General features: G+C 38.8%; 1 protein-coding gene and 1 long non-coding RNA gene across 3 annotated transcripts in view; both read right to left on the bottom strand.

The window, feature by feature from the left end:
• Window positions 1-295: 295 nt before the first annotated feature.
• LOC121914416 lies at window positions 296-2,767 on the bottom strand. The gene is made up of 3 exons (XR_006100530.1): window positions 2,537-2,767; window positions 1,646-1,711; window positions 296-792 (listed from the first exon to the last, which is right to left on the bottom strand). It is a non-coding gene; the product is annotated as an uncharacterized LOC121914416 (long non-coding RNA).
• Window positions 2,768-9,167: 6,400 nt separating this feature from the next.
• Window positions 9,168-22,459, bottom strand: part of MRTFB (myocardin related transcription factor B) — a 68,192-nt gene continuing 54,900 nt past the window's right edge. For both annotated transcript variants that reach the window (XM_042437808.1, XM_042437809.1), the window contains 5 exons: window positions 19,822-20,835; window positions 17,355-17,507; window positions 15,750-15,887; window positions 13,240-13,300; window positions 9,168-12,279 (listed from right to left, as the gene is read on the bottom strand). In XM_042437808.1, the coding sequence (XP_042293742.1) occupies window positions 11,744-12,279; window positions 13,240-13,300; window positions 15,750-15,887; window positions 17,355-17,507; window positions 19,822-20,835 (1,902 nt within the window). In that variant the 3' untranslated portion in view covers window positions 9,168-11,743. The remainder of the gene's footprint in view (window positions 12,280-13,239; window positions 13,301-15,749; window positions 15,888-17,354; window positions 17,508-19,821; window positions 20,836-22,459) is intronic.

Below are 22,459 nucleotides of genomic sequence, written 5' to 3'. Positions count from 1 at the left end.
CTCTCTCCCAGGCAGAAAGATGACGGTTGGGGAGGGAGGAGCCTCTGTCTTCAGGCTAGCCCCTGATGGTACTGGGCACCTTCTCTCTCCCCAGAGGCCGAAAGATGACGGTTGGGGAGGGAGGAGCCCGTCTTCAGGCTAGCCCCTGATGGTACTGGGCCAGCCTACTCTCTCCCTCAGGAGCCGAAAGATGAGGTTGGGGAGGGAGGAGCCCCGTCTCAGGCTAGCCCCTGATGTTACTGGGCCAGCCTTCTCTCTCCCTCAAGGCTTTGATTGAGAGTTTCTCATGGCAGGGAGTTGGATTGGGTGGCACTTGTGGTCTCTTCCAACTCTATGATTCTATGATTCTAACATTAGGCAGACAGTACACTGGACTGGGGAAGCCAAGGTATGGGAACCTTTGGGAAGCCTGAGATGCTCTAGATGTTATGGTATCCTGCTTCTCCTCCCCTCCTTTCCCATGAAGAAGGACGTCAGGAGTACTCATTTCCCAACATCAGAGATGAATGACAAGGGCTTATGAGCATAGATCCTAATTCTGAGAATGCTATGTGTCCAACCTTAGAAAGAACACTCTCATATTTTTTGGACGCTCACTTCAGGTTTCATTTTTACCTGATCAACTTTCATCCCATTGGAAGTGTGATACCACTCTATTTTGAGGCATTTTGGATATGGCACAAAAAGTCCCAAGATTTATCCAAATAAAAAGAACTTTCCAGAGACTGAAATGCACAGTGGGAGGATGTACTCACATCACCTATAGAAACGGTGAAGACCTTAAGTTGTGACCTAAAAGAAAATGTGTACAAAATGCATAATAGGTGGTATTTGACACTGGTTAAATTGGCTAAAATGGTCAAAGGTGCCAACAATAAATGTTGGAAAAGCCTTGTTTAAGCTGTAGAATAACAAAAAAATGTTTTCAAGAAAAAATCAATAATAATAATAATAATAATTTTTATACCACTTTTCCAAAAGATCAAAGCGGTGTACACAAAATTTAAAATCAGTTACAAACACATCATAAAATAGATAAAACCAATAACACAATACAATGTACAAATCTAAAACAATCATTCAAAAGGGTGAGCCAGGAAGTTGATGGGATCAAAGTACACTTGTTCATTTTCCAGAAGGGAAGGCTTGACAAAAGAGGAATGTTTTTAGCCTCTTTTGGAATGTTTCTAATTTAGTTAAGAAGATCCTTAAATGTAAAATAAATATGGACGCTAAGCTTTATTTATTAAGTACAGTCGGCCCTCCTTATCCACGTATTTTTTATCCACAGATTCAAGCATCCACGGCTTGAAAATATTCAAAAGAAAATATAAATTCCAAATAGCAAAGCTTGATTTTCCATTTTATATAAGGGGCACCATTTTGCTCTGCCATTATATTTAATGGGACTTGAGCATCCACGGATTTTGTTATCCACTGGGGATCCTGGAACCAAACCCCAGCGGCTACCAAGGTCCCACTTGGTTAATAATGAATTATTAGAAACCAAATATGGGAAACTATTATTTTATATGACTGTAGCAGCACGGATTGTATATGTACGTAAATGGAAAAACAGAGACTGTCTAGATGTAAATGAATGGTATGATAAATTAATAGAATACATAGAAATAGATAAACGTACCTATTTGCTGAGAGAGAATATTCCTGGGAAGAACACAAAGAAGACTGGAAATGGTTGACCGACTTCCTGCAGAAGGAAACAGGCAAGAAGTTTCTTGTTTAATTTTCTTTCTTTAACTTAATGCTTTATAATTATATTTTATAATACAAAAAGATTTAGGAGGGTTTAAATCAACTCACTTTAGTAGTTAGGTTAAGAAAGTGGGGATTCAATAGAGATTTAATATTGTTTAAGTCAACAACTGAAATGCCTAAACAGAGCTTAGGAAGTTCATTTTGTGGAATTTTGTGTGACGTCTTAATGTCATTATGTATTATGTTATTTGTTATATGTAGGTAGATGTTCTATGTTGGTATGAATCAGTCCGTTGGTTGGTGTGTATTATATATATTCCAATAAAGTTTTTAATAAAAAGAAAGAAACGGCGAAGAGTGATTTGAGACCTTCGATACAACTGTGTCAATAATGCAGTAAACTGTGGAAGGAGGTTAACACTCAGTCCCTGTGATAATATCCCACAGAGACCTATATTTGCTCAGAGCTTTTCAAATATTGATTCGACTCGAGAAAAATTCTTGAACATAGATGCGAGAGAATGAAGTCGCAGCAGGGAAGAGTTTGTCACCCCATGCCCTCATCCCAGGGTTTTTTTGTGTGTGTTTAGTTTAGATTTCCCCTCCCGCCTCCCTCTATTTTAGCCTTCTGTTCTTGGAAATTATAGATCAAAAGGGAGAAATGAGAAAGACACGCAATCTCACAGGCGCTAAGTACATATTGACACAAGCCGCAATCAGATGAAGCCCTTTTAAAAAAAAGAAGAAACTCCTGACTCAGCAGAGACCTTCTGCTGCTCAATCCTTGCTCAAAATTAACTTTTCTAAGAGATGTTACCTCTCTGGGTTATGATGTCTTTCGACTTTTAGGGAGCGGTGTTACTTCTGACTCCACCTCAGTCAAATGTCTTGGGAAGGTCCAGGTGAGAAGAAGGCAGGTAAGGAAAGAGCAAGTGGAGAGGTAAAAAACATTTTGCGATTTATACATAAAATCGTAGAGTTGGAAGAGACCCCAAGGGCCATCCAGTCCAACCCCCTGCCATGCAGGAACTCTCCATCAACGCATCCCCGACAGATGGCCTTCCAGCCTCTGTTTAAAGACCTCCAAAGAAGGAGACTCCATCACTCTCTGAGGGATTGTTTTCCACTGACAAACAGCTCTTACTATCAGGACGTTCCTTCTAATGCTGAGGTGGAATCTCTTTTTCTCCAGTTTGAATCCATTACTCCTGGTCCTGTTCTCTGGAGCAGCAGAAAACAAGCTTGCTCCCTCCTCAATATGACATCCCTTCAAATACTTAAACAGGGCTATCATATCACCTCTTAACCTTCTCTGCTCCAGACTAAACATCCCCAACTCCCTAAACCTCTCCTCCTAAGACTTGATTTCCTTTACCATTTTGTCCACCCTCCTCTGGACATGCTCCAATTTGTCAACATCCTTCTTGACACAGTATTCCAGGAGGGGCTTGACCAAAGCAGAATAGAGTGCTACTATTACTTCCCTCAAACTAGGCACTATACTTCCATTGATGCAGCCTAGAATCTTGAGTTCTCTTCTCCAGCACCGCAGCTCAAATGAATGGATTTTCTTCCTATCTTCTTTCTTAACTGTCCAGCTCTCACATCCATCCATGGCAATAGGGAATACAATGGCCTGTATAATCTTACATTTGGGCTGAGTTGTATATCTTTGCATTCTAGAACCATTTCTAGTTCTTTCGTAGCCGCTCTCCCCATTCATAGTCTTCCTCTGATTTCCTGGCTGCAGTCTCTGTTCCGATCAATGTTTGATTCCAGATATGTGAACTCTTTTACTATTTCTATTTCCTCATTGTCTAGGCTGAATTTGTGTAGATTTTCCGTGGTCATTATTTTTGTTTTATGTTCAACAGTAGTCCTGCCTTTGCACTTTCTTCCTTGATCTTCCTTGGTAGTTGTTCCAGGTCTGGGAGCTTTTCTGCTAGTACTATGGTGTCATCTGTGTACCTTAGATTGTTAATATTCCTTCCTCCTGTTTTGACTCCTTCTTCTTCTGTGTCCAAGCCTGCTTTCTTTACAATATCTTCTGCATGTAAGTTGAACGGATAGGGTGAAAGGATGCAGCCTTGTCTGACCCCTTTGCCAATTGGGAACCATTCTGTTTCTCTGTGCCCTTTTCTCACAGTAGCCTCGACCTGAGTACCGATTCCTCATCACAAACTGTTTAGAATGCTTTAATTCATGGTGTTTATCATTTTTAACAGGCTCTGCTCACTTACATTGATACTTCAAGTAAAAGGGGAGGAAAATTAGGGAAGACCGCAATCTTGATGGCCGCCCACCTCTCAGGTAGAAAGCAGAGAGCTCAGTATGTAGGTTTCCTGTGTTGCTAAAATCATATGGCGCAAAGAGGAGAAATGGTTGATTTGCAGGATAAACTATACTGCAGGCCCAGATTAAGACTGTGTTGGGTCCATATCGTAATGCCATTGTGGAAATCTATGGTGGAGAAGAGGACATTATCTGCAAATTATCCCAAGTGATGAGACATTTCTACTTCATTGACAGGATAATGATGGGATAAGCACGGCACATGTGATAATCTTTCCAGCGATTGTGCAATAAGGATGGTACATGACAATAATGCCATGGGAAGAGGCAATCCTCTTTCTGTCTCAGGTAGTCAGCCACAAACCTCCTTTAGCGGAGGATCACTGGAGAAGACGGAGAAGTGCCTCGACTATGTAAATATCTCCGTGATGTTAGTAGGTGTGGATTTTTATTTAAAAATGGGATTAATTGAAATCCTTTAAGGGCAGTTCTGTCCATACACAATTTACTTTTTAAAATTAGTACATCTTTTCCTATTAGATTGAACAAAAGGCATTCCCTTTTTACAGTGGCCAAACAGATTTCATTAAAAAAATAAAAGTTAAATGTTGTAAATCCCTAAACAGATTACCATTCTCTGGTTTGTGTTCTCCAGAAACAGGTATCCTTAGCTGAACGAGAGAAAATACACAATCATTAGGTACTGCCCAAGAAATCCAACAAATGGCAACCGCATAAATTAATTCATTTATTTGACACACAAATTTCAAAATTGCTAAGATAAACATTTTTCTCCATTGCTGCAATATTGCCACCTATGTACAAAAGATATGATAAAATCACTACACATATTAAAAAAAATACAGTATGCATTACTTATATACAGTACAATGTGCAAAACATGGCAAAATCAAAATATGGAAAATTGATTTTAGGGTTGCAAATCGAAAATCCAAAGGCATCATGGTTTCTCTTACAAAGGCATTGAACTTGGGGATGCTCCATTTGCCAGAATGAATGAATGAATATATATATATATATATATATATATATATATATATATATATATAGTGGCCTGTACAAATTGGTATCTGTCTTGCTTTCAAAGTGAGATGCTAAGACATCATTGTGACTATGAAAAGAGGAACATTTATTTAAGCATGATTGTTACTGCAGCTAGTACAAAGATATCGCTTTTAGATTGGTATTGTGCTGATTTTTAAAGCTCATTTTCACAACCCAAAAATATATATTGCTAAACACAAAAAACCAAAAGCAACTTGCAAGACACCTAAATCTTCAGTTTGTAATGAAAATTCCCATGGAGATTTTGGGTGCTGGGATATTTCCTGTAAAGGGATATGCTCCCATAGAAGTGGATTGGGTTGTTTTCACCTTCAAGTTGCCTGTTGACTTATGGCAACCCCATTAATTTCGTAGGGGTTTCCACTCATTTAAGGCTTTGGGATCTTTTAAAACTGTACTATGTGCACAGCATGTAATGTTAAAATGGCTGTGTATTAGAAGGGGGAAGAAGAGTCCTAGATCCTTCTTCATGATTGTCATGTTTTGCCAGATTTTTATGCTTGCATTATCTATTAATTCATATTCATCTGCAAGCAGCATCTAAAAGAATGGTTAATCCTGAATTATAGGGAAATAGGATTTGCCACAAGTTAATGTTTCCACTGCCACTTGTAAAACGTTACACAGCTTCATCACATCAAAGGGGTTTGATCATTTGTCCCAGATGTCATCCTTTCTATCACAAATCACACAACCCTCCAGACCTTGGATTGCAAGTCCCACCAGCCTTAGCCAGCACATCCATTGCTGAGGAAAGCTGGGAGTTGCTGTCTATTCTTGTAACATTTCTTAACCAGTGTTTTTATTTGAAGAGGGGGAACTAGCAATGATGGTTTATTGAGATTGCATTGGAGCCTGGTTTTATTTTTCAAAATGTAAAATTTAATATTACCATGCATTAGTGATATCACCTAAAGGGTTTGCCTATTCAAAATATGTGCCACAGTAGTTCCCATATTCCAGTTCAAGTAAAACCTTTACTACTATTACTATTAAAATATTTGTTTAAACCCAACAGTATGGTAGAGATTTTTCAATCTGGCTAACATTACCTGTACAATAAAACCAAAGGAAGTTCTTTTGTGTCTCATTGACACAAATGGGACTTAAGAGCCAGTGTAGTTTAAGCATTGGACTATGACTCTAGAGATCAGGATTTGAATCTCCGCTTGGACATGAAAACCCACTGGGTGATCTTGGGCAAGGCACACACTCTCAACCTCAGAAAACCCTGTGATAGGTTTGCCATAAGTTGGGAACGACTTAAAGGTACACAACAACAACAACAAATTAGACTTTAGCTGGCAAAACATGCATTTTAGCCTTCCTGATATGTGTGTGTGTGCAGTAGCAAATATAGATTTGGTTGTGTAAATGCGTAAATGTATTGAGGAGGACAGTGTGTTAACCTGTCCCTGAATATGTAACTAAACTGCACCGTACTATAAACCTGATAGCCAAACACAGATTGGAAAAGTGGAGGAAAGAAAGTAGATCTCTTAGGGATTTTGAGTGATTTCCAGTATATCAGACAGGATCTCTAACTCCCTATAATACAGTCATCCCTCCATATCCATTGATTTTTTAATCCACAGATTCAAACATCCACGTCTTGAAAATATTTCAAAAATATTTAAATTCCAAAAAGAAAACCTTGATTCTCTTCCCCCCCCCCCCCATTTTTTAAAGGGACACCATTTGACTATGCTATTGTATTTAATGGGACTTGAGAATCCATGGATTTTGTTATCCACAGGGGGGTCCTGGGATGAAAATACAGCAGATATCAAGAGCCGATTATAATAGAAACAACAACAAACCCCATCCCAAATTATACTGCTGAAATGAAGAAAAGCTTGGGGCAACCAGAAGAGGATTTTGAGTGGAGAGAAAACTGATAATTTATAAATACCTTTTCGTTCTAGTATTTTTAAATATATATATATTGAACTCAGAATTCTTTAATCCTAATTCTTTAATGCCTTTTTCACTAGGCTCATGTTGGTGGATCTCATGGTACTAGTGAAAAACAAGGTTGCATATGCAAAGCTGAAATCTGTCTACCCCTGAGAGAGATTTAACCCAAGAACAGTTACCAAAATGATTTGGGCTCCTTCCCATGGCACCTTTTGTTACCTTTCTGCTACAGAATTGCATAACAGCAGCAATGCGTTTTCCCCAGCAGCTTCCACGATAAAGGATGCTCTCAAACAGATTTCAAATGATAAAATCCATATTGCAAGATACTTGAGCTCCTGTCAGCAGCCCACTGTTGTTAATGAAGAAACAAAGCAAAAGCAACATGTGAACAGAATGGTTCTGTGGCTGACAGTGGCTTACTTCAGCAAGGAAGGCTTGCTTAGCATTGGCGAAAACAGTAAAACTGTATTTGCACACTGAAAAAGACAATGCTAGCCAGTAATAATAATATGACCAAGTAATCCATTTTTTTAAAGATAAAGATTTATAATGCCTTGTGTTACAAAAGTTGTCAAGTGCACAAAATTACTTAAGCAATAATAATAAAAAAGAAACATTTCACATAATACCAGATTCACATACATATGGTAAATATTATACAATAGCCTGCACATCTCCAGAACATATGATCAAAAGCAAACCATTGTTTTAATTTTCTTTTAATAATAAAGCTCTATTCTGAATTGCACAGAAAATACCACACATTCCTACACTAAAAATAAATAATTTCATTACAAACATGTCATGATCCCTTAAATATTTTCTTTCATAGAAGAAAGTCCCATACAGCACACCTGAATGGATTCTTTCTGGGGTTGGGGTTCATGTTGCACAGTCTCCTGCAGTTTGGATCAGACAAGGATCCCGAGGGTGCAGCATGGCATCCAGCAATATTGCCCAAAGTAAAGTATATTTACATATACTCTGCCAATTGGTCAAGAGTTTCATGGTCAGTCTGCAGTGGGAAGATGATAGAAAGCTCTGAGGATTGGTAGAGACTGGCTTAACCGCAACATATTCTGAACCAAAGAACATAGCAGGAAAACCGGATGAAATAAACCATTCCTTACATGGTGCAGCAAAGTGCTTCTCAGACTGTATGCCATGACCAACATGTACAGCCAGCCTCCACAATTGTGGCTTTGACCTTTGTGGATTTCATTATTCATGGATTTGGTTAACATATTATCTCTAGGAATTTCTAGATCCCCCAGCATGACTTTATAAGGCCATCCTTACCAGAACGTGCATTGGAGGACCTAGGAAACACTTCTTTAGGCACTTGTAGGACCTCCAGCATAATTCTTACGGTTAACATCCGGTGGATGTTGACCATAGATTTGCAGTAGAGGACCTAGAGATTCCTAGAGAGGTGTTCTCTCTGGTAAAAAACAAATAGCACTTTTTTATGTGCAGGTTTTCCACTTTCACTGTGGGCCTGTGTCTCTAGCCCAGTGAATGTAGAGAATCTGCTGTAGTGTCCTGAAATGTTTTTGGGTGCTTCACACATTTTCTACCGTCCCATTTTCAGGACTGACAAGGCTTACTTGCTTGCTTACTTCTTCCTTATATGTAGGTTAAACTCTGTTCAGATACATACTGCCTATATAAACACTGGCACACAAATAAAAGATATACTTGTTCAATGTTAATGACTGACTGGATGGCCCTAGTGGTCTCTTCCAACTCTATGATTCTATGATGCAATGGTCTTCTTGTATGGGGGGAGGGGGAGAATAACGCTTGGAGGGTGGAATTAGTTTAGCGCATCCCAAAAGTTTGAGGTCCCTGTGGGCCCTGCTTCCAAAAGCTGGAGAAGCACTCTGACACCCACAAGAAACCAGTTGTTCTCTATAGTGTTGTGGCCTTTTCTCTCCTTGGCTCTGGACCAGAGGAGTGAAATGCACATGTGTGGAAATTGCATAGACATACAGCATACCCTTTGTATCAACTCCCACTGCTGGAAAGAGAAGCTGCTTCTTACACTGTAAGGTGGTTTGCTTTTGTGAAAACATGCATGAAATGTCATATTATATATATATATATATGTGTGTGTGTGTGTGTGTGTGTGTGTGTGTGTGTGTGTGTGCATGCATACATCTTATTCTTTGGATTTCGGGTCCTGATAAAAACAAACCTTGTCTCCTGTCCTGTTGTGATAAGTTCAAAGTACAGATAGTTAAATTCATCCCATTTCTATCTTCTTTGGACTGGATATGACACATGACAGGAAACATGCTAGTCAGAGAGGCGCCATCAGAAAGTGACATACATGAATTCAAACTGGTCCTTGCAGGGGAAAACTATACTTAGAATTCACTGGGAAATATAAAGCACCTCAAAATGTTAGCCTCCATCAAAGGATGGCTATGGAATGGTAAAGTTGAAGCATTCTCTCCAAGAACTCTTCTCTGTTCTCCAGTTAAAAACACCAAACATGTATTAAGCCATAAGCTAAAGCAACTAAACATTAAATGCAGTTTTTTATGAATCACTGTATCAAATTACCAAGACAAGGCAACATAAGAGCACTCTCCCAAATGTGGGTCGCAAATAGAGGTTTCGTTTCTTTTTGTTGTAAAACTACTCTGACATCTCCTCTCATTTCAAAGCTAACCTCAAATGGTACCTTCACAAGAAAAAAAGAAAATTGAAAATATGCATTGGAAATGTGAAAGTGGCTCAAAATACTACACTCAGACTAAATAAATACCAAACAATGCAGATACTGATTGCTTCTGTTATCAAAATCACAACCGTTGAAGCAAACAGTGTGGATCATGAACAATAGTACAAATCCCGGTGATTTTTCTATTGTTCTTCAACCCCTACTCTGAACCCTACTCTGAGAAAAAACTACCATATAAGAAAGGTGAACTTTTCTTTCCTTTGGAATTTTCTTTGGAATTTAAATTTGCGTAACATGATTGTATTTTTGATATTTCCTTAAGGTTAAAAATGGGAAGAATATTCTGATAGAACTATAATTTTTTATCATGATTATCATGAAATAGAAAATAGGATTTCTGTGACACTGTTGCATAGTCAACAGTTATTAGACAACTAGATGTACTGATGCATCCTGTTTCCTGGTGTTAAAATCAGCTGTTGCTCAGTGGATAAACACTAATTTTACAAGTCCCAGGTTCAGTCTCTGGAACCTGTAGCTGAAAGGAGTCAATATCTCATCCTGACATCCCCGAAAGCCATTGCCAGTCATAGTAGTCAATACCATGCTAAATGGACAGATAGTCCTATATTCCTGCCACTTATTATTGGGAAACGGTTTCATGAACTTCTAAAATGCACAAATATCATAGACAGTGATGATCCCTATCTTTAGCACCTGTTTAGTAGAGCCAATCTGTCTTGTTCAGGGACCAGGGAAATGGATATGATTGTTATTTACATTTTTATTTATCCACTCAAAATATTTTTAAAGCGATTCATAGAGTTTAGAAATTACCTGTCTTGGAGATGACAACGCCCTGTAGATTGTGATCTAGGAAGGCTGATTCCCCCCCCCCCCCCTTTTTAAAAGTGCTGCAACATTAATTCAGAGGCTATAGGATAAAAACTTGGTTAAGGGGCAATGACAATGAGCACTGCTCCACAAAAGCAGCGCTACATTTTTCAGGTTTAATTTCACTTTTCTCATAGAACACCAGCACAGAATGTAAAATAGCAGCCTCTAAATGGAAGATGCCTTTGGAACCAAAATGTTAAAAAGCATAAAGAGTAAAATTGGTCGAAAATGTGCAAATAACAGTCCAGCACTTTAATAACATCTCCAAAAGAAATGACCAACTAGATATTTTTTATACATCCCCTGAATACAAATTAAAGAAGGTTGGGACCATTAAAAAAAAAGCCTTCTCTCATTAATCATGCATTTATCTATTTATTTAATATATTGATTTATTACATCCCCCAAAATTTCCCTATAAAATCAGTAACTGCTTTTAAAAAGGACACTTTCTTTGTTTTCTCTAGATCATGCAAACACATGTTGCAGCAGACATTATTTTAGAAGAGGCATTCTCAAGATGGTGTCATCTATATCTGCGTTTTCCCCCCAAGTAATTATAGTAACAATTACTTTTAAAAAATCTGATGCCAAACTAACGAAAGACACCTTTTTATTATTATATCACTTCTTTTATTAAGGAATCTATCAGATTAAACTGAGTAACTGTTGTAGCCATAAAACTATTTTAAACAAAAAATGTAGAGGGAGAAAGAGACCTCTTTTTAAGTCAGGAATTAAAAATGAATTTTTAAAAAACCAGTCACATGTCACTCATTTTATAAAATCCTTTCTGTTTTCTTCAGTTTAACCAACTACAGCTTTCTGTAGGAATAATCTAGTGCAGTAATAGTATGTCTTTGTCCAAATAGATTTTCTCTGCTTAAATAAAGAATTATCTAATTTCCCCCTTGCTTCCCAGCTTGCTTTAAGTGTGTGCCAGTAGCATATTTTTACAAGATTGCAAAGCCATCTTTTATCTTAGTGGAACATCAGTTTTCATTCCGCTACTTATGCTTTTTAGGTTTTTTTAATAAACCGTCTTATAAGATCGTTTTAAAAGATGGACCTGAAAACAATGGACCTGGACTGTAAAATAGATCTGTAAAACCCACAATCAAATAGGCCTTGCCTTTTCAGTTAATCCCAGTGCAACTGTAGATCCTGTGGATCAAGAAAATCAGTTGAAAACATACTTGGAGAAGTTGAGTTGAGAGGAGTTAATCCCGAGGAAGTGTTTGGCATAGTAATGTCTAACCACTCCATGTTATCTAAATTTGTGTCTGGAAGGTCAAGAGATAAGCAGGAATTAGAAGCAGTGAACTGTAAATCAGATGTTTCCATAGGTGATTGGGAGTGATCAAGTATGCCAGAGTGATTGAGAAGGTCGCTTTGAAGGTCTTCAATCAGGGAGAAAGACTCTCTATCCTCGCTATTGCTTGACAGTTGAGACATTCCATTCCCTGATGGTAGAGTTCCTTCCAAGAGAGCTTCTAGTTGGTTTTCCAGACACAGAGAGAAATTGCTTGCTGGTTCCAAGGAGAGAGGAGGAGCCATTTGGACTTGTGGCGGTGGACGAGAGACCACTGTGTTCACTGGCATAGTGCTGATGTTGGCAGTAACTGGGGTCATTTTGGAAATCAGAGAAGATTCTTCCTTGGTAGGCATGGAAATTTCTGTTTGCAAAATAAATCAGAAAAGTGGTTGTTGGGTTTTTTGTTGTTGTTGTTGTTGTTGCAGCATAAATAGTAAAGTTCCTCTTCTAACTTTGATGTGTTGCTAGTTCTAAGTTTGGGACATGCTGAAGTTATGTTCTATTTAGAGACTGTAATATACAGGAGCCAAACAGCTAGACTACTGTTTTCTATGTATTTTGTAGAATGTACGCCATTGGCAGGTTTCATTTTTATCAGTTTTATTGTGTAAATCTACAGCACTATATAAATAAAGTATAATAATAATAATAATAATAATAATAATAATAATAGTGCTAGCGTGATTAAACACATATATTACACATAACCTGTGCTAAACAAAGGAATCACATGCATTCCCTTCACCAGAGAACCCACCATCTCTCATTTCAGTTGTATCAATTCTTGGAACTGATGAAGGCAGCCTTTATAAATTTTTCAACAGCCCGAGTTCACAGACTGTAACAATGGCTGGAAGACACGAGATCTCAGTTCAAAACAATGGGTTCCAAATTGATTAACTGAACTTAATACAACATATTTTAAACTTTTCCTAGTTAATGAACTATCAGATGTACTAGAAGGTTAGAGATTAGGACACTGCCAGCCTGATGTAGTTAAAGATTATTTGCACTGTCAAGTAAATATTACACTGACAATGAGCTGCCTTCTATGCTGAACAATAAAGGAACTCAACAAACGCCAAGTTCTTCATCCAGGATTATGCACCTCACTATTTGGAATACCCACAGGTAGCCCCAGTGACAACCTGATGTTATCCAGGTGTTATAGACTACAACTACTATCACCTCAGCATGGTTAGGGATTAAGAGAATTATAATAAAAAAATCTGGAATGCACCAGATGTTCTAGACCCTAAACTAAACAGAAACAAGAACAGGAAGCTCTTTCCATCATATGCGACCTTTCAATGTGACTTACCTCCACTCTTAATGAGGATGTCAAAGAGGTCATCCATTTGCTGGCTATGTGCACTCGAAATCTGTAAAACAGACATTTCTTTTTTAAAAAGCTTTTTCACACACATATCTCCCTAACGTGTGAAGATTATTTGTCTTCTGCATAAAATCAGAATACAGGGATTCTTGTGCCTATAGTATATCTTAACTTTGCATTCTAAAATATGGATGCATTGAGGTCTCATTTCTCCAAAAGAACCTATGGAGTGACGTGCACGGAAATGAATCTGAATGTATACTAAGTAACAGAAGATTTTTGCAAATTTGGGACACATTTCTGAAGTACTGATTACATGCTCACTTCATGAATATATCTAGCTAAGGGCCCATACAGACAGGCCAAAATAAAGCTGCTTCAGGTCACTTTGGAGGTATGTTGTTTAAACAACACATGCATCTTAAGAGGTCAAAAATTGGTTGTCCAGTTTCCACTCCTAATCTGTGCTCCAGTCCTTAGGACTGGATCATGGCTTTGGCATGGTTTCTGGCCTCTTAGGACACATGCATCATTTAAACAGCACCTCCAAAGTGACCCAAACATTGCCTGTCTGTTTGGGCCCTGAATCTTATTAAATTCAGGTAGAATTAAGATGCAGAGGATGGCGCTGGAAGAACAGGTTGCTACCTGAACTGTGGTTCTTCAAATGGTCATCTCTGCCTTAACACATGGGTTTTGTGCCTGCGCAGAAACCTAGTTCAGAATGTTCTAGAGCTGAGAAGCCTTGGTAGGAGACCCCATCCCTCCATGCAGCATGTATGCTCCAAGCCACCAGGCTATTTCCCCCTCAGTCCCAGAAGACTCCACTCCTCACAAGGAACTGGGCATGGTGACAAGAGTAGGAGTGGAAGCTGAACGACCAATTTGCCAAGCCACTGCTACAAAGCAAGATGTTTTAAAGTGGACCTTAAGACTGCTAACTTGCTTTTTCAATTTGTTAATCTGATTTAATTTTGGATTAGAGAAAAGGAGCTAACACTGAGAACTGGTGGACTAGGATATGGGGTATGTGGTTGATAGAGAAACTGGCTGCTATGATGAGGTTTTGCACTGGTCACAAATTCAGATCAAGGTAATGTTCTAGACTGAGATTTATGTTGTTTCTTAGACTTCATTTCTGGTTCATGTGAAGCAGATGGTGAATGTGAACATTTAGAACTGGAATAAGCATACTGTGATTAACCGATATCACAGTCAAGGAAGCAGTATCTCCTGATGAAGAAGAAGTAGATGCTGGTTGAAGAGATATAAACAGTGTCACAGAGACTGAAAGGATGGTTTCAGCATCAGAAATCAAACACGCCAATGAACTGAAGTGGACATCATGTGAGCTAATACCACATCCACATCATTGGTTTGGGAAGACATGCTCTTCTTTTTAGGTTGCTTAGAGACTGGTTTTGCCATGGTTGTTGAAGCACAAACAAGAGTTTTACTGGCAGCTGTATGGCCTGTTGTTTTATTACACTCTTCCCAGCAGAGAAGTTTAAGCCTTGACACCCTATTGCAGAAAGCTTGGGACGTACAACTCCTACAAATGTACAATATGGCTTTTGTCAACTAAGACGTTAGGAGTGGTCAGACAAAGCTACTTTCTGTCTTCAAGAGACACAAAATTTGAAAAGAGGTATAGAAACCATAAAAAGTGATAAAGGGGCTAAAGCCCTGAAATAAAAGTCAGAAGTGGTGGGTTTTTTTTCTTGGATATGATGACTAGGAGAAAAAGAAGAAGCAAGACACTGAGAGAAAACAAATTGAAGATAAAGAAGAAGTTAAATTAATAAATTAAATTAATGAACAGAAAGAGACGAAAACATGAGGAGGAAGAGTGTTCAGAAGAGAACAGACCACAACATTTCTTTTTCAGCAGATGAAAAGAAACTGAGGGGAGACTAGCCTGGTGGGTCAGAGTATGTGTGTTACAGGGAGAGAGTGGGGTTTTCCATCAAGGCTACTCAGCTCTAGCACTTTCTGACTGAAGTCTCTGCACAGGCACAAAACCAAGGTGTAAGTCAGAGTCCACAAGCAAGAAGATCATTAGTAAAAGTAAATTAAAAAGTTTTCTGTTGGTGTAGAGATGTGTATACTATCCAGTAGAAGATATGATAAAAAAATCACTATAGCTGAAAAAATAGGAATCTGTATATGAGAACCCCATGAGTATCTAGCAAACCTTTGTTCCGGCAGACATGATGACAAAGGCAACAGAAAATTTGGTTTGTATGCTACTAATAAAATATTGGCTCCAAATGGCTAACATACAGTAAAGACTGCCAATTTGGAAAATTACAGCCTGTTAATGATGTCAAGAGGTTAAAAACCATATTTGGAAGAATTTAAAGTGATCTAGAGTTGAGGTTTTAAAAAAATCCAGATTGGGACATATTCCCTAAACTTCCTGCTGGCTGCTCCTATGTGTAAACTCACAAATAAAAACATGATTATTCTACGTAGAACAGCTGCATATAACTTACCTCATGCTGAGAAACCTGCAAGCCACGCGTCTGTTTGATGGCTTCTTCATAGCGTGGAGGGTCTTCTGACATGGTTACTGAACTACTGAACAAAGACTGTGGTAAAATGTAACGCTGGGGCTGAGATGGGGAGGCTGGCTGCAGGAAAGAAAAGCAAAAATAATAAATGTGCAAACTTGTCTTAAACGGAGTCTACAGAAATGCAAGCACCCTCTACAACATTATAAAAACAAATCAGACAACAACAACAACAACAAAAACCTAAAAGACAAGAGAAATATTACTTCTCTATAGCCAGTGTAGTTTACCAATCCTTCCCCCACTCCCACAAATCTTATTACATCTCTAGATCTCATTCTTGTTACAGATACCTTGCCAAATATGAGTAACCTGGTCTGGTTGTCCTCTTACTTCTATATCTGCATTTACATACTTAATAAATGGATACCATATTGACCAAAATTTGTCATCTGTTCTGTCTTATTGATTTAACAGTGAACATTAACTTTTTCAATAAAGCTACATGCCAAGCTCTACATAACCATTTGTTCATACATAAATCTTTGGCCTGAAACACACAGGCAAAATAAAGTGCCTTCCAGGTGCTTTGGAGGTGTCTTGTTCAAATGACGCACCTCCCCCCAAATGACTTGGAAATCACTGTGAGGCCGCCTAAGGTGGCCCAAAGCCAATCCAAAAAAGAGCAGCAAAAAGCTGCTCCTGCCAGTGCCCCATTCAGGACCATGGCAGTTCAATATGCACCTTGCCCACCATAAAATGTTGGGAAGTTGGTGTCATAGTCAGTATAGAAATTAGAGGGACCAATGTGTTTATTAAGCCCACCATCAATCTGAAATTGGGTACAGTTTAATATTAAATTGCTTGGGCCTTTTTCAGGAGTTCTGTAGCTGTGTGTTCCTGCATGGCAAGAGGTTGACCTAAATGGCCCTTGCGGATCCTTCGAACTCTAAGATTCTATGATTCTGCAGCATTGCCTTCTATCTGTCTTCTGTTCAAGTACTAACCAGGCCTGAATTTGCTTCGCATGCTTAGTATGGTATGGAGCCTGTGGAAAAAAAGTATGAAGCCACTGACAGTCTTATTTATCTATTTATTTACCAAATTAATCATTAAATAATTTTTAATATTGATGCAGATCAGGTAATATCAGAACAGAAGGTATATTGGGTATACTGTATATTACAGAGAAATACAAAAGAATCCTGAAACCCTGGAGAGGCACAATGAATTTATAGTGCACAAGAAAGGGCTAAATGGACTGACTCAGTGCAAGTTAGCTTCCTATATACTGTGTTCTTATGCTCAATGTGGCCTTTTTTTTCCCAACCCTCAAAGAAAGTGTGTGTAGATGAGCCATATCAAAATGTGGTTATTTAGCTGAAAAAAGTTTCTTACCCTGCCATACATACAATTTTAGGGTTTCTGATGTCACCTTATTAAGCAGATTTCTTGAAATCAAGGTTCTTAGCAAAAAGAGAGAAAAGTACTGCCTTGCTGATCCAACATTCTAGAAGGTTCTGGGCAAGCAATGCCCCATACATTAAAGAAGTTCAATGCAGAAATTTGTCTATGGCACACACATACCTTCTGACGAGCACTGGGTCCATTTTCTATCAAGGACGCCTGGTTCCCTGAGTGAGCTGTGATATTTGACTTCTGATTAAACAAAGATTGTTGTAGTGTTGTAACAGACTGATTCTGACAGGGGAAAACTGCATTTGATGAGGTAGGAATTACCTGAAAAAACAAAATTATATGACAGTACTCATTATTTTTTGGGATGCAAGGGAGTGCTGCAAGCAAGACAAACACAGTCATGAAAGAAACACAATTCTCAAAGTTACTGAATGCATTTTGAAAATGTCCAAGTGTGTCCAAGTGATTCCACATCTATTATTTTTCAGTGCACACAGCACTGAGATAAGATCCTAATCTATTCCTCCAAGGGAAGTGTGAAGATCCTTACATGGTCTAGGGCTGATGTTTCTGTGATTGTGATTTTTTAGGGATTTTGCAGCTTCTTGTTTTAAATATCAGCTAAAGTCTTGCCTGACTATCAGTTCATGTGTCCACCATGATGGCCAGCAGCCATCCCTTCAGATGTTCAAAAATGAGTACTTGTGTTACCTCTCAGTCTTTTCTTTTTTAAATTAACTCTCACAGGGCTTGGTTTCCAGACTTTTAAATCTCAGTTGATCTTCTTTGGCCACATTCCTGCTTGTCACTATTCTTCCTAAACTGTGGTGCACTCCAGCACTTCTGAAAGATGACCATCCAACTGTTGCTTAAAGATAGTTTAAAGATAGTTAGTCTAAACTAAAGGTTTAAAGACTTTTATTGATTCTCTGAGACAGTTCATTTCACTGTTGAACAGCAGTTACAGTAAGTATGTTCTTCCTCATGTTTAAGTGGAATCTCTTTTCTTGTAATCTGAATCCACTGGTTCATGGTCTGGTCCCTGGAACAGCAGAAAACAAACTTGTTTCCTTATCTACATGGCATTCCTTTGGATATTTAAAGATGGTTATCATGTCTCATCTGAGACTTCACTTCTCCAAGCCCCCTAAGCTGTTCCTCATAGGGCTTGGTTTCCAGACTGTTTACCATCTTGGTTGCCTTCTTTTGGACACTTTGCAGCCTATAAATATCCTTCTTGAACTGTGGTGCCCAGAACTGGACACAGTATTTCAGGTGAGGTCTCACAAAATCTGAAGAGACAGGTACTATTTCTTCCCTCAGTCTAGACATTATACTCCTGTTGATGCAGTCTAGAATTCATTGGTCATCACATCACATTGATGACTTGCGTTTGTGATTCATTGCTTGTGATCTACTAAGACCTCTAGATATTTTTCAAATATACTGCTTTCACATCAGATATTCCACATCCAATCTTTGTTCTTTTTATATTTCTTGCCTAATAAACTTACAATTGTATTTGACAAAATTCATTTGGTTGGTTTCTCCACAGGTCTCCAACTTATTAAGATCTTCTGGAAAGTTAGTGCCACTTCCCAATTTGGTGACATCTGCAGATGTGATGTGAACGTCCTCTATTCTATCATATAAGTTATTTCAAAAGATGCTGAAGGCCCTATTGAGGCATTTCACCAGTCACTCCTTTCCAAGAGAAAGACAGACTATTGGTGAACACTCTTTTGGTGCAGTCTGTCAATCAGTTACAAATCTACCCAACATTAGTATACATTCTATGTATATCTGAAGTTCTTCAATGGTACATTTTGTGACAGAGTGCTTGCAAGAATCTTGCTTAAAAGAAATAAAGGAAGAGTCTAATTGTTTATCCAGTTCCATGAATCACTGCTGGTGCAGCAACCTACGCTGAAGCAGAAAGCATCATCTTGCATTGCTACAAAGACTTTACATAGCTTTGCATCCACTTTACACAAGATCCAAAAAGACCATCACACATCATCTCTATGGGCACTACGCTGCATTCAGATGTTTTTAAGAAAATAGCATTTAAGGCTTTTTACTTGAGCAAGAGATTCTAAGTCTTGTTCCACTTGATACATTCAGGAAATCAGTTCAACTGCAGGGTGCAAACATATGTATGCATTTATTCTTCCTGCCTGTATATACACACACAGACAGACACAGTGGCTCCTTGGAATTAGGATGCACCACCTTGTAACTGTAGTTTTGTGAGACATTTAGCTCTCTCTGTTTGAGAGCTCTGGTGCCACAATAAACTACAATTCCCATGATTCCCTAGCACTGAGCCAGGGCAGATAAAGCTGCTCAAACTGGATTATTCCTGCAGTGTGTTTTGGACCCTTGTTTGTATAATTGTCAAGTAAGTATTAAGCTGCAATGTTGGTTCCCTTCATTGCTGGAAGGCAAAATCTCTGAAATCAAATTTTAACAAAACATTATTTCTCCATCACAATGAAGAAATTATCTTAGTATTTAACAGTTGCTGAAAATTAAAAGAAATACATTGCCATCAACCATTACACAGTCACTGGAGAAGTGACTCACGGTACAACCGGTCAATTAAAATAACAGAGAGTTGAGAAAGTTTTCCTACCTGTACTGGAATATTGCCCACAGGTAGCTGCACTGAAGTGGTCGAATTTGGACCCTGGAATGAGAGAGGGAGTAGCAGCTGTGCTGTTCCTTGTGCAGTAAGTAAAGCCTGAGGCTGGGCAACAACAGCAGTTTGTGGCTTTCTCTGAGAACTTACACAGAACTGAGATACAACGTTTTGTGGTTCAGCTTTCGCCAAGGGTACTTCCTGCTTGATAACGATAGGTTTTTTGGCAACTAGGTTCTGCTCATCCATTGGTACTATCTGTCCTATAGACTGGTTGATTTCAGATGTGGATTGTCTTGCATCAGAGCAATGTACTAAAGTGCCTTCTTCTTTGACAGCAGGGCTGATAAATTTCTGGTTCAAAATCACAGTTGTGTCAGCTTGGGGTTGCTCTTGATGACCCCGCTTTTCCACTTCAAGCTGCAGTTTTAGTACTTCCACAAGTTTTTGCTCTTGTTCCAGTTTTCTTTTGAGTTCTTCAATTTGTTTTTCCTTTTCTTGAAGTTTACGGTCCTGTTCAGCTGCATCTGGCTCCATAGCTGCCATGCTTCCACCACTATGACTGTCTTCATTTGTGGTCAGCTCAACAGGTGAGTTACTTGGCAACTGGGATGAGGACATTATGGTCAAAATTTCGGTCAAAGAGTCTGCCATGTTGGTGTCATCGGTGCCAAGACAAGACTGCTCTGAAGGAGACGGGGAAATGGTCAAAGGGGAGCTGATGCACTCCATGGGTGTTGATTTACCTTCAGTTGCAACAGATACTGTTTCTGAAGGAAGTGTGGGAATGGAACTAACTTCTGACTTATTTAATGCAGTAACAGGGAATACTGTAGCTACTTCCCCCGGATTACTAATATCACTAGTGGATAAAGTCACCACTGTGTTATTTGTGCTGACAGAATTGTTGTTCGGGTCTTGATAAGGTTTCAACCGTTCAATAAGATCCATTTTTGTTCCAGACACTGGCAATCCTCTTAGCTTTAGTTCTATTTTCAGCTCAGCTACCTGAGATTTATATAAAAAAGAATTAGTGGAAAATAGGCTTTTAAGTATCCAGACATTGTAATTACCTGATTGATTAACTGACTGACTGATTTCTGACCTTTTCTCCAAAAAGACACTGAGGTTTCTCCAATATTGGGAGAAAGCTTTGGTTTAATTGTTCAAACATCACAGTAAATCTCCAGAAGCCAAGAAACCACCTCGAGTGTAAGAGAGTTCAGTCAGTGTAAACTAGTAGAAATTATGCACGTTGGACATGAAGGACATGACCCAACAAAAACCATATTTACTTATTTACATATAACTGCCAATTAAAATATGAAGAATTGATTCACATTTGCACAGGTAACATTCACAGGCCATCGCTGCATTTCAAAGGAATCCACTTAAAGTCAGAAATGCAAATGCAAACACTCTAATTGCAAGAATAAAGTGAGCCCAATGACAGCAAATTGTTGTTGTTGTTGATGGTGATAATGATGACAATGATAAGAATAATGGCATCTTCTTACTCCATTCCTCATCACACCTACTCTAGAAAAAGATTCACGGCTAAACAGAGGGATGACCTAGGTACTCTAGCTCTTCTCCAGTTATTGCCCTGTGGGGAATTTGCTTTTACAAATAGGAAAGTGGTACAAATCACAACCAGAAGTTGTATCAAGGAAACAATGTCTCAGGTTGTGGTTAACCAAACAGTAACATAACCCACAGGTGTGTATTCATTAATTCACCTTCACTGCAGATAATGGAGGAAATCACTGACTCAGAGTGCATTGTAAGATCCACATCAACTCATGGCACCCACAGAAAAAGTTTTATTTGGAGTGACTTCCAGCTACTTCAATGTATGATGCTCACCATTTATAAGTTACAGTCAGCCCTCCGTTTTTGCGGAGGATCCGTTCCAGACCTGCCCGCAAAAATGGAGACTTGTTGATATTCAAGCTCCATAGGCTTCAACGGTGCATGCGCCTGTGAATGCAAGCGCTGCAGAGGGGGGCGCCCCATTGAATTTAACGGAGATCGCCTCTCCGTGAATATTCAAGACCGCAGATCTCAAGTCTGTAAGAACGGAGGGGTGACTGTAATTTGTTTCTTAACGAGTTCCTGCTGTGTTACACAGGATGAGCAGAATATGCATGGAGGAGATGCGTTGGTTGGTATAGAATACTTCATTCACTGTTCTTTCATGATTGTTGCTATTCTTCCTTCCTGAACACCAGAAATCAACCAGCCAACCAACCAATTAATTAATAATTCCTTCTATTGTAAAGAAAACAGTAACTTCAAACAAGCTATACCAACTGATTTCCTCATTTAATATCTAGCTCTGGAGGCAGGAAGAAGATAAACCAAAAGCCCTTTAATGAGTAGATGTAGCATGGCATAGTGGTTTCATTGCTGAACTAGGACTCTAGGAGACCATGGTTCAAATACCTGCTCAACCATGGAAAGCTACTGAGTTATACTTTCTCAGCCTCAGATAAAGGCAATGATAAACCCTATCTGAACAAAGTTTGTTAAATAAAACATCCTGTAGCAGGTTTTTCCTTACCCTAAGTAAAAAATGACTTGAGGAACACAACGTAGCTACATCGATGCTGGCGAAACGTCAGGAATAAAC

The sequence above is a fragment of the Sceloporus undulatus genome, chromosome 8, assembly GCF_019175285.1.
Source record: "Sceloporus undulatus isolate JIND9_A2432 ecotype Alabama chromosome 8, SceUnd_v1.1, whole genome shotgun sequence".
NCBI lineage: Eukaryota > Metazoa > Chordata > Lepidosauria > Squamata > Phrynosomatidae > Sceloporus > Sceloporus undulatus.
This window is presented reverse-complemented; position numbering and strand designations above follow the sequence as displayed.